The sequence below is a fragment of the Phoca vitulina genome, unplaced genomic scaffold (genome assembly GCF_004348235.1).
Source record: "Phoca vitulina isolate PV1807 unplaced genomic scaffold, GSC_HSeal_1.0 scaffold102, whole genome shotgun sequence".
Taxonomy (NCBI): Eukaryota; Metazoa; Chordata; class Mammalia; order Carnivora; family Phocidae; genus Phoca; species Phoca vitulina.
Genome location: NW_022589805.1, coordinates 1085692 through 1099548, shown reverse-complemented (window position 1 = coordinate 1099548; position 13857 = coordinate 1085692). Strand labels below are relative to the sequence as shown.

At 52.4% G+C, this 13857-nt stretch overlaps 2 protein-coding genes across 7 annotated transcripts in view; one reads left to right on the top strand and one right to left on the bottom strand.

Moving 5' to 3' along the window:
* CUNH16orf71 (chromosome unknown C16orf71 homolog) overlaps positions 1-6240 on the bottom strand; it is a 13788-nt gene extending 7548 nt beyond the window's left edge. The window contains exons 1-4 of one of the 2 annotated variants that reach the window (XM_032397756.1): positions 5919-6240; positions 3942-4114; positions 3128-3256; positions 705-1214 (exon numbers count right to left, since the gene is read on the bottom strand). In XM_032397756.1, coding sequence (XP_032253647.1) covers positions 705-1214; positions 3128-3256; positions 3942-4064 — 762 coding nt within the window. In that variant the 5' untranslated portion in view covers positions 4065-4114; positions 5919-6240. The remainder of the gene's footprint in view (positions 1-704; positions 1215-3127; positions 3257-3941; positions 4115-5918) is intronic. The other variant, XM_032397757.1, reaches the window with a different exon arrangement.
* A 119-nt stretch (positions 6241-6359) lies between these two features.
* ANKS3 (ankyrin repeat and sterile alpha motif domain containing 3) overlaps positions 6360-13857 on the top strand; it is a 29960-nt gene continuing 22462 nt past the window's right edge. For 4 of the 5 annotated variants that reach the window (XM_032397677.1, XM_032397676.1, XM_032397675.1 and 1 more), the window contains exons 1-5: positions 6360-6474; positions 9413-9584; positions 11743-11941; positions 12134-12255; positions 13449-13530. In XM_032397677.1, the coding sequence (XP_032253568.1) occupies positions 9415-9584; positions 11743-11941; positions 12134-12255; positions 13449-13530 (573 nt within the window). In that variant the 5' untranslated portion in view covers positions 6360-6474; positions 9413-9414. Of the gene's footprint in view, positions 6475-9412; positions 9585-11742; positions 11942-12133; positions 12256-13448; positions 13531-13857 lie in introns of those variants that run through there. The other variant, XM_032397679.1, reaches the window with a different exon arrangement.

Sequence of the window (13857 nt, the reverse complement as noted above, 5' to 3'; positions counted from 1 at the left end):
TTTCTTTCTTTCTTTCTTTCTTTCTTTCTTTCTTTCTTTCTTTCTTTTCTTTCTTTCCTTTCTCTCTTTCTCTCTCTTCTTTCTCTCTCTCTTTCTCTCTTTCTCTCTCTCTCTTTCTCTCTTTCTTTCTTTCTTTCTTGGCTGGAGTCTCCTTGCTCTTCCTTGTTCTTGTTACTGCTACTGAGGATGGTCTGTCTGCCAGTACCACACACCCACTGAGACAGGCATGACCGCCCGCTGAAGGACCTGGGACCATGGGCCTAGGGGCCTAAGGTCGTTGCTGTGGACTAAATGTCTGCGTCCCTCCAAAATTCACAGGTTGAAATCCTAACCCCCAGTGCGATGGTGTTTTGGAGGTGGGGCTGCTGGGAAGTGATAAATAGGTCATGAAGGTGGAGCTCTTATAAAAGAGGCCCAGAGAGCTTCCTCGCCTCTTCCACCGTACGAGGACCTGGCCAGAAGATGCCATCTTTGAACCTGGAAACAGGCTCTCACCAGACATCAAATGTACCAGCACTGTGGTCTTGGACTTCCCAGTCTCTGGAACTGTGAGAGATGAATTTCTGGGGTTTAAGGCCCCCTAGTCTATGAGAGTTTGTCACAGCAGCCCAGATAGACTAGGACAGGTATAGTGGGCCAGGCCTCAGGTTGGCCACTGTGCAAGGGACCCCCCCTGAGGAAGCGCAGGCTAGGGGGATGACTACCTTGAGGGAGAGCACCGGAGGCCCTTCCCGGGGCCCCTCCGGGGGTGTTTCTGGTCTCAGACCTGCCGCTCCCGCGGCACAGGGTGCTTCCTCCACTGGACTGTGGTCACGGCAGGCTGGGCCCCGGGCATCCCAGGTAACTTTATGGAGTATGTCCTTCTCAATCATCTTCCTTCTCTCCCTTCGGAGGGCTCTGTGGGCTGTGGAGTCTGTGCCCCAGTGGGCTTGTGAGGCAGCGCCTGGGGGTTCTGTTTTCAGGTCGCATTCCCACGGGGAGAAGGTGGCTTCGTGTGGCCCCCGGGGAGGACCCTGGGTGCTGAAGGACACAGCCCCATGGTTGCCTTCCTGCCACATGGGGGTGTCCTCAGGCACCTGAAGAAGGGAACAGGCCTCACCACAGGTCTCTACAGGCCCGTCAGCGTCCCTGCCTTGCAGAGAGGCAGGACCCCTTGTCTTTGGGCCCCACTTACTCCAGGGTTCTGCAGTGAATTCCACAGGCACCACACCTGGCTGTGGAGAAAACAGGTGTCCTTAGCATCCTCAAAAACATACTGCAGGGAATTTTTATGTGTGTGGTAAAATATGTATGTAATGTAAAATCTGCTGTTTTGATTGTTACAAAATGTATCATTCAGTGACATTAAGTACATTCATAATGTGCAACCGTCACCGCTATTTCCAAAGCTTGTTTATCACCCCAAAGGGACTGTGCCTCCCCACCCCCCAGCCCCTAGTAACCTCTAGTCTACTTTCTCTCTCTATGGATTTGCCTGTTCTAGGTATGGCATGTAAGTGGAATCCTACAGTATTTGTCCTTTTGTTGTCCTTGCTTAGCTTAGTGTTTCCAAGGTCCACTGAGGTGGTAGCATGTGTCAGTACTTGGTTCCCTCTCACGGACTGCATAATGTTCCATTGTATGGATACACCACGTTTTGTTCGTCCATTTTTTGTGTTGATGGACACTTGGGTTGTTTCTACCTTTTGGCCACACAACTATTAAGGGGGGGACAAGAAGAAATCCAGGCCCTTTGACTCCAGAGCAAGCCCACAGCCTCTGCCCCTGTGAGTTGATGCAGACTTTCCGTCCCAGACTGAAAAAAATGCTCCAGAAGAGTCGCCGAGGTAATTATATAAATGAAAAAAACACGAGATAAGACCATGTGGACATCGCTGCACCGGCACTAACCACAGGGCTTGGCAGCCCTGGGAATTTCTCCTGTTTGGGGTTATACTTCTAGGCATGGCTGGGTGAGTGGGTGACGTCTGTCCTGGTGATGGGTAGGAGACGTGCCCTGCCTGGTTCCGTAAAATGACCCCGTGTCAGTGCTTGCACTGAGAGGTAGACTGCGGCACATAACCACTCTGCCCAAACCAGCACGGAGAGACTTGACCAGACTCCAGAATGGCTTCCAGCAGCGCACGGCTAGGATGACCCCAGCCCTGCCTGAGAAAGCTCAATGCTGCAGGGAGAATTTAGTGTTTGTTCCAGCCAACAGCTGACCTCCCTTAGAGCATTTACTAAAAAGGGTTTATTATTGTGAGTATGTGTCTCTTAAAACCGAGAAGCATCTGTCACGGGAGAGCCATTCCTTTGGAGGGACCTGGCTTCGGTCTCCCTTCTCCGTGGGAGGATAGACTGCTGACTTCCATACCTGCCAGCGACACACCTCCTGGCCTGGTCACACCCCCACTGACCCGCTGTCTGTGATCGTTCACGACCCTGACTCTAGTGGGCCCTGCTCTCCTCCTCCCTCCTCCCTTTAAAACCCCAGTCACCTCTACACAAACCAGACAGAGCTCAGCTATTTCCCCTGCTGTCAGCAGTTACTGAATGAAGTCTGCTTTCGCTGCCTTGACGGATGTCTGGCTGTGTTGGTCTTTGACAACATCCCCCATTCCCCTGATTAATGAGTGACCACTAGTCATCATAGTTACAACGGAGCTAAGCCAGTCTCCTGGAGCTTTTAACAAGAGTCAGGCAGGCCTGACCGGTTGGGGACCTGCCCAGTGATGAAAGCCTATTGATGGCTTCTATTTATAAAGGCAGCAATTAACTTTAAGCACCAAGCCATTAATTTTAGGTAGAGTTTTTGGTCTCTGAGAAATGAGAAGACAAGAAGATAGAAAATTTGCTCTGACGGTTGGAATGACTAACTATGATACTTAGTTATAGAGTGTGCTGTGGTGTTTTCTAATTGTTTCTTGTGTTTGCCTTGCCTCTCCAGCTAGGGGCACCTTCTTATCTCTGAATCCCCACTGTCACCCTTATTAAATCAAAAAATGTTTGGGGAGTGCTGGGGTTTTAACCTCTTTGACCCCCACTGCCGTTAGGGTCTGGTGAGAGCATGGCCATCCACACCCATACCCCATTCTGCCCGCAGGGGCCCAGCGTCGTGGATCCCCGGAGCCTGCCTCCTACAGACCTCAGGAGGCCCAGCGGCCGTAGCAAGCCAGGCCCTGGCAGGCTCTTCAGCCAGCTCCTCTGACAAGTCTGGGATCAGGGCAGTTTGATCTCGCTGGAAGATGAACAGCTCCTCTGGCCCGCAGTCTGACTGTGGACAAATGAGAGGACTTTTGGATTATGGGGCGGCGGGCAGAGCCAGGAGGGCCTCAGGCTCCAGGCACCCTTGCCCTGCTGCTCAGAGTGATCTGGGGAGATCAGTTTTCTCCCAGAGGCCCTTGCCCTGGCTGCGTCCTGCCACTGCTTTAGAAAAGGGCTTGGCCACACAGCCTTGTGAAGGTGAGATCCAGGGCTCCCCGTTCTGCACATACCTGCTGCCCCCTAAGACCTTGCACATAACAGGTGCCCAGTTAATGGCCGGCATCGAATGAACAGGGCAGCGAGGTGGTAGCTGAAAGAAGAGTCCAGCTCTCCCCCTGCCCCGCAACCTTCAGCCAACACTTAAATGACACAGAGCCTTGGTGCTTCTAAGGGGAGAGGGGACACATAGAGTTCCCAGCTCACCTCACGAGGATATCTGAGGGTGAGAGCAAACGAGGCTGGAGACGTGACAAGGCACTGGGGTCACATTATCTACTCTCCATTAGCCTTGCCGTGCACAATGGCCCATGAGGATGCCAAGAATCAATAAACGTATTCAGAGAACAAAAACTGAGATTATGACAAACACAGAAGCTGATAAGCTCCAAAGCTGTTCATGGGGCAGCATCATGTTTGCCATGGGAAGAAAGGGCAGTCGGGGCCTAGGAAGACATAGGAAGAAGGTGCTTGCTTACCGAGGAGGAATCTGAATCCAGAGATGGGAGCTGCTCCCTGGCGGCCTCGAGGATGGCATCCCAGGGCCCTGTCTGGGAGGCCCAGTGAGGTGAGGACTCCTCATCTTTGTCCTGGGATGCCATGCAGGCCCAGGCTCCGGGGTGATTCTCAGCATGCCATCATCCAAGCAGACCTGCAGGGGACACAGGGTGAAGTGAGAGGGTCCTAGGGCCAAGGGTGAAGAGCTCAGGCTGGGGCAGGGGGAGAGGGCTGCCTTTTCAAAGCACCTACCACACTGTGGGGGATGAACACAGACTCGCAGACCTCCCACTTGGTTTCCCTTCTGGTTCTGCGGGTTCCTGTCCCTGCCAGTTACTGTGCCCGCCCTGGGTGTTTGGTGCAGGTGGAGCCCAGATACGGCTGACCCCCAAGCAACACGGGTGGGAACTGCGCCAGTCCACTGGTAGGCAGATGTCCTTCTATAAATACAGTTCAGTACTGTAAATGTGTTTTCTCATGATTTTCTTAACATTTTCTTTTTTCTAGCTTACTTTATGTGGGAATACAATATATATTTACAGAATATGTGTCAATTGACTAATTATGTTATCGGTTAGGCATTCAATCAACAGTAGGCTATTAGCTAAGCTTTGGGGGGAGTCAAAAGTTATATGTGGAGGGGTGCCTGCCTTGCTCAGTCAGTAGAGCATGTGACGCTTGATCTTGGGGTTGTAAGTTCGAGCTCCACACTGGGTAGAGATTACTTAAAAATAAAATTTTGGGGGGGGGGGGACACCTAGGTGGCTTAGTTGGTTAAGTGTCTGCCTTTGGCTCAGGTCATGATCCCAGGGTCCCGGGATCGAGTCCCGCATCAGGCTCCCTGTTCAGCGGGAGCCTGCTTCTCCCTCTGCCCAATCCTTTTTATTTTTTTAAAGATTTTATTTATTTATTTGACAGAGAGAGACACAGCGAGAGAGGGAACACAAGCAGGGGGAGTGGGAGAGGGAGAAGCAGGCTTCCCGCGGAGCAGGGAGCCGGATGTGGGGCTCGATCCCCGGACCCTGGGATCATGACCTGAACCGAAGGCAGACACTTAACGACTGAGCCACCCAGGCGCCCCTGCCCAATCCTTTTTTAAAGATTTTATTTGTCAGAGAGAGAGCAAGAGCAGGGGGAGGAGGCAGAGAGAGAGTGGAATGCTGGTACTTCAGAGCCAGTGTCTGGACATCCCTTGCAGCGCCAGAGGCCACTGTGCGTAGGTAATGGGAAGAGAGCACCGTCTGGCTAATACCCCATCAGGGTAGCAGCAGGAGATGTGAGTGGTGCGGTACTTGCTTCTGTGCTTGGTGCACCCTGAACTATGAACAGCAGGGTGCGGATGCAGCTCATACACACATCAGGGGATTTTTTTTTTGGAAGCGGGGCTCTGTAGGGCAGATTGTAGGACAACAGAATCACCGAGGTGAAGGCGGCTACCAGAGACTAGGTTCTTGTAGGCAGGCAAGGCAACAGAGGAGGGAAAGGCACTACAGGCTGCAGGAAGAGCATGTACGTTGGCTCAGAGGAGCGGAAACTGCCCAATATGTTGTGGGGTAGAAGGTATCAGCTGCTGGAATATGCGGTGAAAACGGACCAGATCGCGCAGGGTCCTGAACGCGCAGGTGAGGATTTCGGACTGGGGTTAATGCCTAAAGCTAAGCCAAAGAGGCGCTCCAGTCTCTTCCGAATCCTGGCGGTACCTCCATGTCCGTTTCTTGGCTGCAGCCCGTTAGCCCCGCCCCCAGCCCCGCCCCTGGCCCCTCCTGCCCGGGGGGGCGCTCCGTTGTTATGACAACCAGACGCCAAAGGCTTCCCGGGTCAGGCTTTTAAAATCTAAAGCTGGGAAGTAGGAAAACACATCGCCCACCTTCCCAGCCACCCCCACTCCCTGTTTCCCGCCGTCCTGTCCGAATCCCGGCCTGTACCTTCGCAGCTGCGACAGGCCCGAGGCCACTCACCTCAGGCCTCCGCCTCCGCTCTTTGCGCGGTCCTGACAGGGCTATAAACAGTCCCCAGTGCGTCCCTCCGGTCGCGCTCGCCCCCTCGGGCCGCGGCGCAACTACTGAGGCTCTCACGGCCTTTGGAATTCCCCCTTGGCAGAGTCTTAGATTACTGGACTGCCAACCGCACTTTTCCCCCTGCTCCTCTTTCGGGACTCGGCGCGTCCTGCCTCTCTTGAAACAGGATTGGTTTCCCCGGCCAGGGGAGGGGCGGGGCAGGGCGAGCTCCGCCTGTTCATTGGCTGACGTGGGCGTCACACAGCGAGCGGGGCGAGCTGACCGGAAGGTTCGGGTGCGGGACGGACGAATTGCCCGGCGGCGCCGGGAGCTGCCCCGCGGCCCGGCGAGCGTCCCGGCGTGCTCCGCGCCTCCCGCAACCACTTCCGGGGCGGGAGCGGGGCCGCGGGGTTCGGGCGCTGCGGCGGCAGCCCGCGCGGAGGGAGTCCGGGCGAGCTTGGTGGCGAACGGGCCGGTCTGAGGGAGTGCGGCGGCGGCTGCCCGGGGCCCAGCGCAGGTAGGCTCCTTGGCGGCCGGGCTCCCCCGCCTGGTGCCGGCACCTGCAGCCCGCCTGCGGGGCCCGGCGCCAGGCGGCCCGGCCCTGCCGCTTGCTCGCCGCGTGAGTTTCTGACTGCGCTTCCGCTTCTGCAGCGGTGCGGTGGGGACGACAGAGCCACGTGCCGTGTAGGGTTACCGGGAGGAAGCGTCAAGGGACGTCAGTACAGTCGAGGCTCGGGTGTTCCCGAAGGACCCCCCCCAGGGCCTGAGAACCAGGGCGGGTACCCCGGTCCCTGCGAAAGGCATACGCGCCGAGACGAGACTTCCTCCCTGTAGGCATGGCGGTTGACCACCAGCGTCATTATTTTTTAGTTAAGATTTTTGGTTTAGAGGAACGGCCACTGAGAGAGTATACAAATATATGGATGAGCATAAACGTTTTATTCATTACAAATACCCCGTCATTGTAGAATATGTGGCATGTGGTGGGGTGATAAAAGAAGTAGCGGTAGCTTTGTGGCCCCTTGGCATCCGAGTTCTCCCTCCCTAGGCTTCTTGAGTCGGGTCTGGTTGTGATTGCCACCCCGCAGGGTGTCAGCCGTGTGAGCCTCCCTCCAATAATGGGAGAGACCACTTGGACTCCACCCTGGCATTTGGAGTAGAAGAGACACACCCATTGGAGGCTTGAGGGGTGTATTGAAAGGGGCCTTGAACTGGCACTCGGCTTATTTGGGTTCTTAACCAGTGTCTGTTGGCCAGGACTGTTCGGGTTGGGGTTTCTCACCTGCGAAGTGAGAAAGCTGGTTGATCTCAGGCCTTGCAGGTGTGAGGAGGTGGGGGTACCAGAAAGCAGGGCTTTGCTCTGAACTTGGTTACTTAACAGCCCCCCTCACATGTACACATACTCTGGCCAAGGGCTTACAAATTCTTTGTCCCCCAAATTGGTGGCTTGTTGCTTGTTTGGCTATCTCAGCTGTTACCTGGAGCTTGGAAGCATTCTTTAGTGGAGACTGAGGTCCTAGTGGCATCTGTGAATTGCTGGGGCACCTTTAGGCCATCTGAATGGACCCAACCTTTGTTTTCTCCTTTTGTCTTTTTTTTTTTTTTTAAAGATTTTATTTATTTATTTGACAGAGAGAGACACAGCGAGAGAAGGAACACAAGCAGGGGGAGTGGGAGAGGGAGAAGCAGGCTTCCCGCGGAGCAGGGAGCCCGATGCGGGGCTCGATCCCAGGACGCCGGGATCATGACCTGAGCCGAAGGCAGACGCTTAACGACTGAGCCACCCAGGCGCCCCTCCTTTTGTCTTTTCTATACTTGCTTTCTTGTTCTTTCCCACCCATAGAGAAGGAGACAAATGTTACTCTTGGACCTAAAGGTTCTAATAGGAAGCTAAGGGCTTGGCATTGATTTGGTTAGGATTCCCAGGATAAGGGACTGTCATAAGCGTAGACTTTTCATCCTGGTGGTGTTGCATCTCTGGGAAAGTTCCATCACCCCACAAATTTACCAGTCTATCACACCGCTCCCCCCATCCCTGCCCACCATCTGTCCCACTTTCAAGGAATTCATAGGTGGATTCCTGCTCAGTTAACATTCACTGAATACCAATCACATCCTAGATTCTGTGCTGGGAGTTTCTTTTCAAGATTTATTTGTTTAAAAATTTTTTTTTCTTAAAGATTTTATTTATTTGAGGGCGCCTGGGTGGATCAGTCGTTAAGTGTCTGCCTTCGGCTCAGGTCATGATCCCAGGGTCCTGGTATCGAGTCCCACATCGGGCTCCCTGCTCCGCGGGAAACCTGCTTCTCCCTTTCCCACCCCCCGCCCCCGCTTGTGTTCCCTCTCTCGCTGTCTCTCTATCAAAATAAATAAATAAAACCTTAAAAAAAAAAAAGATTTTATTTATTTGAGAAAGAGAGAGGGATCATGAGCAGGGGAGAGGGGTAGAGGAGAAGCAGACTCCCCACCAAGCAGGGAGCCCAATGTGGGGCTCGATCCCAGGACCCTGGGATCATGACCTGAACCGAAGGCAGATGCTTACCTGACTGAGCCACCCAGGCGCCCTATTTGTTTAAAATTTTTATACAGTAAAATTCAGTCATTTGGTGTTTGGGTCTATGGGTTTTGATTAATGTATAGAGTCAACAGACCCACCAATCAAGATACAGAACAGGTACGTTACCCCTAAGTTCTGTCTCGCTGTCCCTTCGAGGTTTCCCTATTCCTAATCCCTGGTACCACTGATCTGTCCTCCAGCCCTTCAGGTTTGTTTTTTCTAAAATGTCATATAAATGGAATCATACAGTAGGTAGCCCTTGAGTATGGCTTCTGTTTGCACAACTGTGTATGAGATTCGTTCATATGTTATGCATATCAACTGTTTGTTTCTTCTGTTTATTACTAGCGTTCCATCATATGCTATTCTGCCATTTATTTATCCATTCTTCCATGTGTTTTAACAGCAGCCCTTTGAGCTATGTCCCCATTAGACAGCAAGGAACTAGGGACTGGAGATGTTAAATAGCAGAGCTAAATTTTGATATAACTCCCAAGTCCAGGGTTCTTTCCCACCCCACCCAAGAGGTGATTTGGTCCAGTGACTCAATTAGCATTTCTTGACTGCCCATCCAAGAGGTTGTCAGGCTTCCTGAGTTGCTGGAGAATTCCCTTTGCAGAACTGGGGCCTGAGGATTGATGAAGGAAAGTGTGTGACTCACCATATGTGCTCCTCTTTTTCTGTCTGGTGACAAGCTCACCAGTATTAGCAGGATGGAGCTGCCCAAACCCATACAGTATTTAATAAAAATTTTCTAAGTCTGTCCCAGGAGTTGACTGCATTGAGTCTGTTACGATAGTGACATCGAGGCCTACTGCATGTAGGAGTGCAACCATCGTGTTTCACTCCCTGGAACAACCAGGAAGGAAAGACCTAACCCCTGGGTCTCCCTCCACAGTGATGTCGGAGCTCAGCGATGAAGCTAGTGAGCCAGAACTCCTGAACCGCAGCTTGTCCATGTGGCATGGGCTGGGTGCTCAGGTCAGCCGGGAAGAGCTGGCCGTCCCCTTGGATCTTCACACAGCTGCTTCCATCGGCCAGGATGAAGTGGTGAAGGAATGTGTGCAGCGGTAAGAGATCTTGGGGAATGTTCCTTTTGCTTAGATTTTGAGTACCGTCTCTGTGGCTTCAGATCCCAGACAGAGCTGTCAGTAAGCTCATGGGGCCTCACACAGTCGTAGACATTTCAGGCACACAGATCAATCCCCATGTCTCTTGGACAGTGGTCAGTAATGATTTATGCTGGACACTAATAAGGAAGTCAGTTTGTATTCCTCGGAAGAAAGAGAGGCTTTAAACATTTTTCATAGGCTTATGAAACGTTTCAGGCTTTCTGTAGAGTCACTTAATGGTTTTTATGAATTGCAGAAATGTTCAGACAAAACAAAAATAAAGTTAGAAAGTGATGCCCTGTGGCCTTCTTTCCCCAGAAGGTTCATTTTTATCTCTTTTGCCTTCCTTTCCCTTCTAGCTTTTGCTATAGAGGAGGAAGTGGGGTTTATCTTCCTCTCTGGGGATTGCCACCTGCAGTCTTATACATATGTTAATGTAGTTTTTGGAAAAGGACCCATCTCCTCCTCTCCACCCCCTTACTGACCTACCTCCTTGTTTCAGTTTTTCATCGATAACTTGGAGAAACGACCTGTGTCCGTACCCGTATGTGCCTTTTTCAGTTCCTGGGGAGCCAAAGCAAAGCCTCATTTGAGTCCCAGGCTTCTGGTTCCCAAGTCCTAGCCATCACTTATGAATATCTGGCCAGTCGAGTACAAGTACAGGCCTGTGGTAAGGGACAGTCTGTTGTACTCCTGTACCAGGTGGCCTTAGGAATGTGCAGCTGGGTACACAGGCAGCACATTGTCTCATAGGGTCACTGAGACCCCAGTCACAATTCTGCTCCTTCGGCATTCTTGGGCTTTTAAGCCTTTGGGCGTGCTGTTTAAATGCACGGTCCCAAATGGCTCCACAGGGGAGAGGGGAAGTGTCTGTGCTCTGATTGGGATTGTGGCCCTAGCTGACACTGAAGCTTGCCCACAGTAAGCATAGACTGGGGGCCTGAGGGCAGGGGAGGCCTCCGAAGGGAGGATTGGGCCCAACTAGACATGTGAGAGCCTCAGAGATGCTCTGCCAAGGGCTAGGCTCTTCTCCACGTGGAACTGAGCACTCCCTCGGTGAAGGTCGTGTGGCCAGGATGAATTGGTCTCTGTGCGCTCTCCCAGCCAGTGGCCGCCACTGCATTCCTAGGATCAGGACCTTTTGGAATGGCTGCGTGGGCATCCCAGAGTTACTAGAAGATGCTAGTGAATGGAAAATAATTGTCTGTGTAGCTTCCTGTGTGCGTACCTCTGAGAGGGACAGACTGGATTGATTGTCAGTTGTTGCCTCTGCTGGAGGCAGGGATTGTGCGAGGGGAAAGGCTGTGGGACGTGAACTATTCAGGGTGTCCTGGAAGTGGATGTGATTTCCATGCCCCAATCCCAGACTCTGGGCTTGGAAGCCCATAGTTTTTCTCCTGCGGGAAACACCTTTCCAGAATTTTGATGGACATGAATGAGAAAGAGGATTCTCTGGTCAGTGATTTTCCAAGAATGTTTCTGTAGGATGAGGTGACTAGGGAGAAATATTGTCCATTTTCTGAGTCCCTTCCCATTCCCCTTTCCACCCAGCCCCACACTAGCAGATTCTGGTCTGTTGGGAGAAGAAGGCAGTCAGGGCTCCAGGTCACAGTTCCTTGACTCTGGCACTCCGGACAGCCCGAGCCAGATCATTCTCCGCTGGGGACCTGTGCATGTAGGATAACCGGTTAGCCACGTCCCTGGCCTCCACCCCCTAGACGCCAGTAGCTTTTCCTTCTCCAGTTGTGACAACCAGTAATGTTTTCAGACTTTGCCAAATGTCTCCTGGAGCAAAAAATCACCCCTGGTTGAGAACCATCTGTGTAGCTGGGGGTAGGAAAGAAGAGTTGCTGGCCTCGGGGTAGGCGGAGGGGCCGATGAGAATGTGCAGTCGGAGGAGGAAGGCGGCTCTGAGGACTTTGCAGAGGCAGCTGTGGGGCAAACCTAATGGTTTCCCCGCCTGCCTCGCCTCCCCCATGACGTCCAGGGTGGCAGATAACTTCTGCTTCCTGGCTTTATTTCCCGCTCTTTCTCTTGGCCCGGCCTCGCTGCCAGCTTTGGTAAACCTCACATGTGAGATGGCTGGACATGTCTGGCATATCTTGTGTTTGTTTAGGAGAGAGTTAGATTTGAATAAGAAGAATGGTGGTGGCTGGACCCCGCTGATGTATGCCTCGTACATCGGACACGATACCATCGTGCACCTGCTGCTCGAGGCGGGGGTGAGCGTGAACGTGCCGACCCCAGAAGGGCAGACTCCGCTGATGCTGGCTTCTAGCTGTGGCAACGAGAGCATCGCCTACTTTCTCCTCCAGGTGAGTGACGAGGGGACTCAGGCCCAGAGACGCGAGGGGCTCCTGGCCGCTCTGGCGGAGACGGGAGCCACTGCAGACCATGGCATGTGCTTGCTCGGGTCATCACTTTGATTCTTGCAGCGTGATGGCCTGGAGCGCCCGCCCCACACAGAGGAGCTGAGGCGGTAACGAGCATTCTGCATTCTCTTGAAGCAAGGTGCCGAGCTGGAAATGAAGGACATTCAGGGCTGGACTGCTCTCTTCCACTGCACTAGCGCCGGGCACCAGCAGATGGTCAAGTTCCTCTTGGACAGTGGAGCGAATGCCAACGTGAGGTGATTACCGGGTCGTTAGTGGCCGCTGTAACGGAGGAGGGCAGCTGGGGAGGCAGCCACGGGCCAGAGTGCAGGGTAGCCCCTGCTGTGGGCAGAGGGGACAGGCCTGCCCAGGCGCGGGAAGCTTGGGGCTGGTCCCAGCTTTTTTCTGCATCTGTAGGGGACACTGGGTGCAGCACTTTCTGAGCCTCATTTTCTTTATCTGAAAACTGGGGCCAGCAATACCTATGTCATGGGGTTGTTGGAGGAATTACATGTTCTGTCACACACCAGGGGCCTGGCATAGTGAATGGCACTTGATTGACATGCATTAAATGCTAATTCCTTTTTCCTTCCTGTCTTTTGTCTATATCGGGTGAGATGATGCTTTCAAAGCAGTCATGAGTTTTATAAGCTGGAAGGGGTGTTGTCTAAAGCATGTCACAACAATAATCCCCTTTCAACACAGCAAGTACCACCCCAGCTTCTGGCTGACACGGTGCCCGCCCCTGGCTGAAGTCACCCCCTGTAAGGTGCACCATAGTTTCACATGCCACTGAGAAAGAAATGCCACTGATTAAAATGCCACTTGCCTATTGGTTTTAAGATAAATTCTGACTTCAGAGATGTGAGAATGTGAAAATGCTGTGTCTTAGAGTGGATGCAACCCAGGATTTAGCTTGGTTCCTGTCTTCTAGACCAGGGTGAGAGAAGTGAGGGTCAGGAGGCATCTGGAGACAGTGCTGAGCACAGAAATAAGCATCAGATAGTGGGTGAAGTAAGGACAAGGTAGATGATTAGTCCCGGAGCTCTTGGGAGGGCTCCTGGAAAACGCTGAGCTCAAAGATCGTCTGGATGGGTGGGCGGGAGATGCTGGCTGGCTGTGCGCAGTGAAAGGCAACAGTTGCTTTTCGCCTGTAATTAAAACGGAGATTTTAGAGTCAGCCGGTGGAAGCAGCTTAGAGGGAGTGAATATGGGGAGACAGATTGTCTTCAGGAAGAGAGACTAGAGCTGGTGGTAGAAGCAGAAGAATTTATGAGGCTCATGTGTCGATAGGAACTTTTTTCATGTCACCCTGTTCGTTCTGGCGAGAGGGAGACCTGGACACCTCAGGATGGGTGACGAGCTGGCTTGGGTTTGTCTGCAGTGGGAAAGCTTCTGCCTGGCTCAGCTCCTCTCCGCTAATCGTCTGGCCATGGCCTCTATCTTGCAGGGAGCCGGTATATGGATTTACTCCTTTGATGGAAGCAGCTGCCGCTGGCCATGAAATAATTGTGCAGTATTTTCTCAATCATGTAAGTGACCCTGTTTATTTGCTTACAGTTTAGTCACGGCAGGTGAGGAGTCCTGTCCCTGAAATATGGGCTGTAACAGAATTTTCTGCTGCACAGAAATAGCTGCTCTTTATTTATTCAGCACATTTTCATTGTATCTACTGATGCTAAGTGTTGAGTGGCGCTCACGGGTACAGTGGTGAGTAAAAATAGACACCTAGTCCTGTAATAATTTTGAAAATGCTATTATTTGAGAAGTATGGAAAATATATTTTAAAAAGTAGGTAACACTTGTCATCCCATCACTTAAAAACAACATATAGAGTAAGAATGCTAAGATCTTCCTTC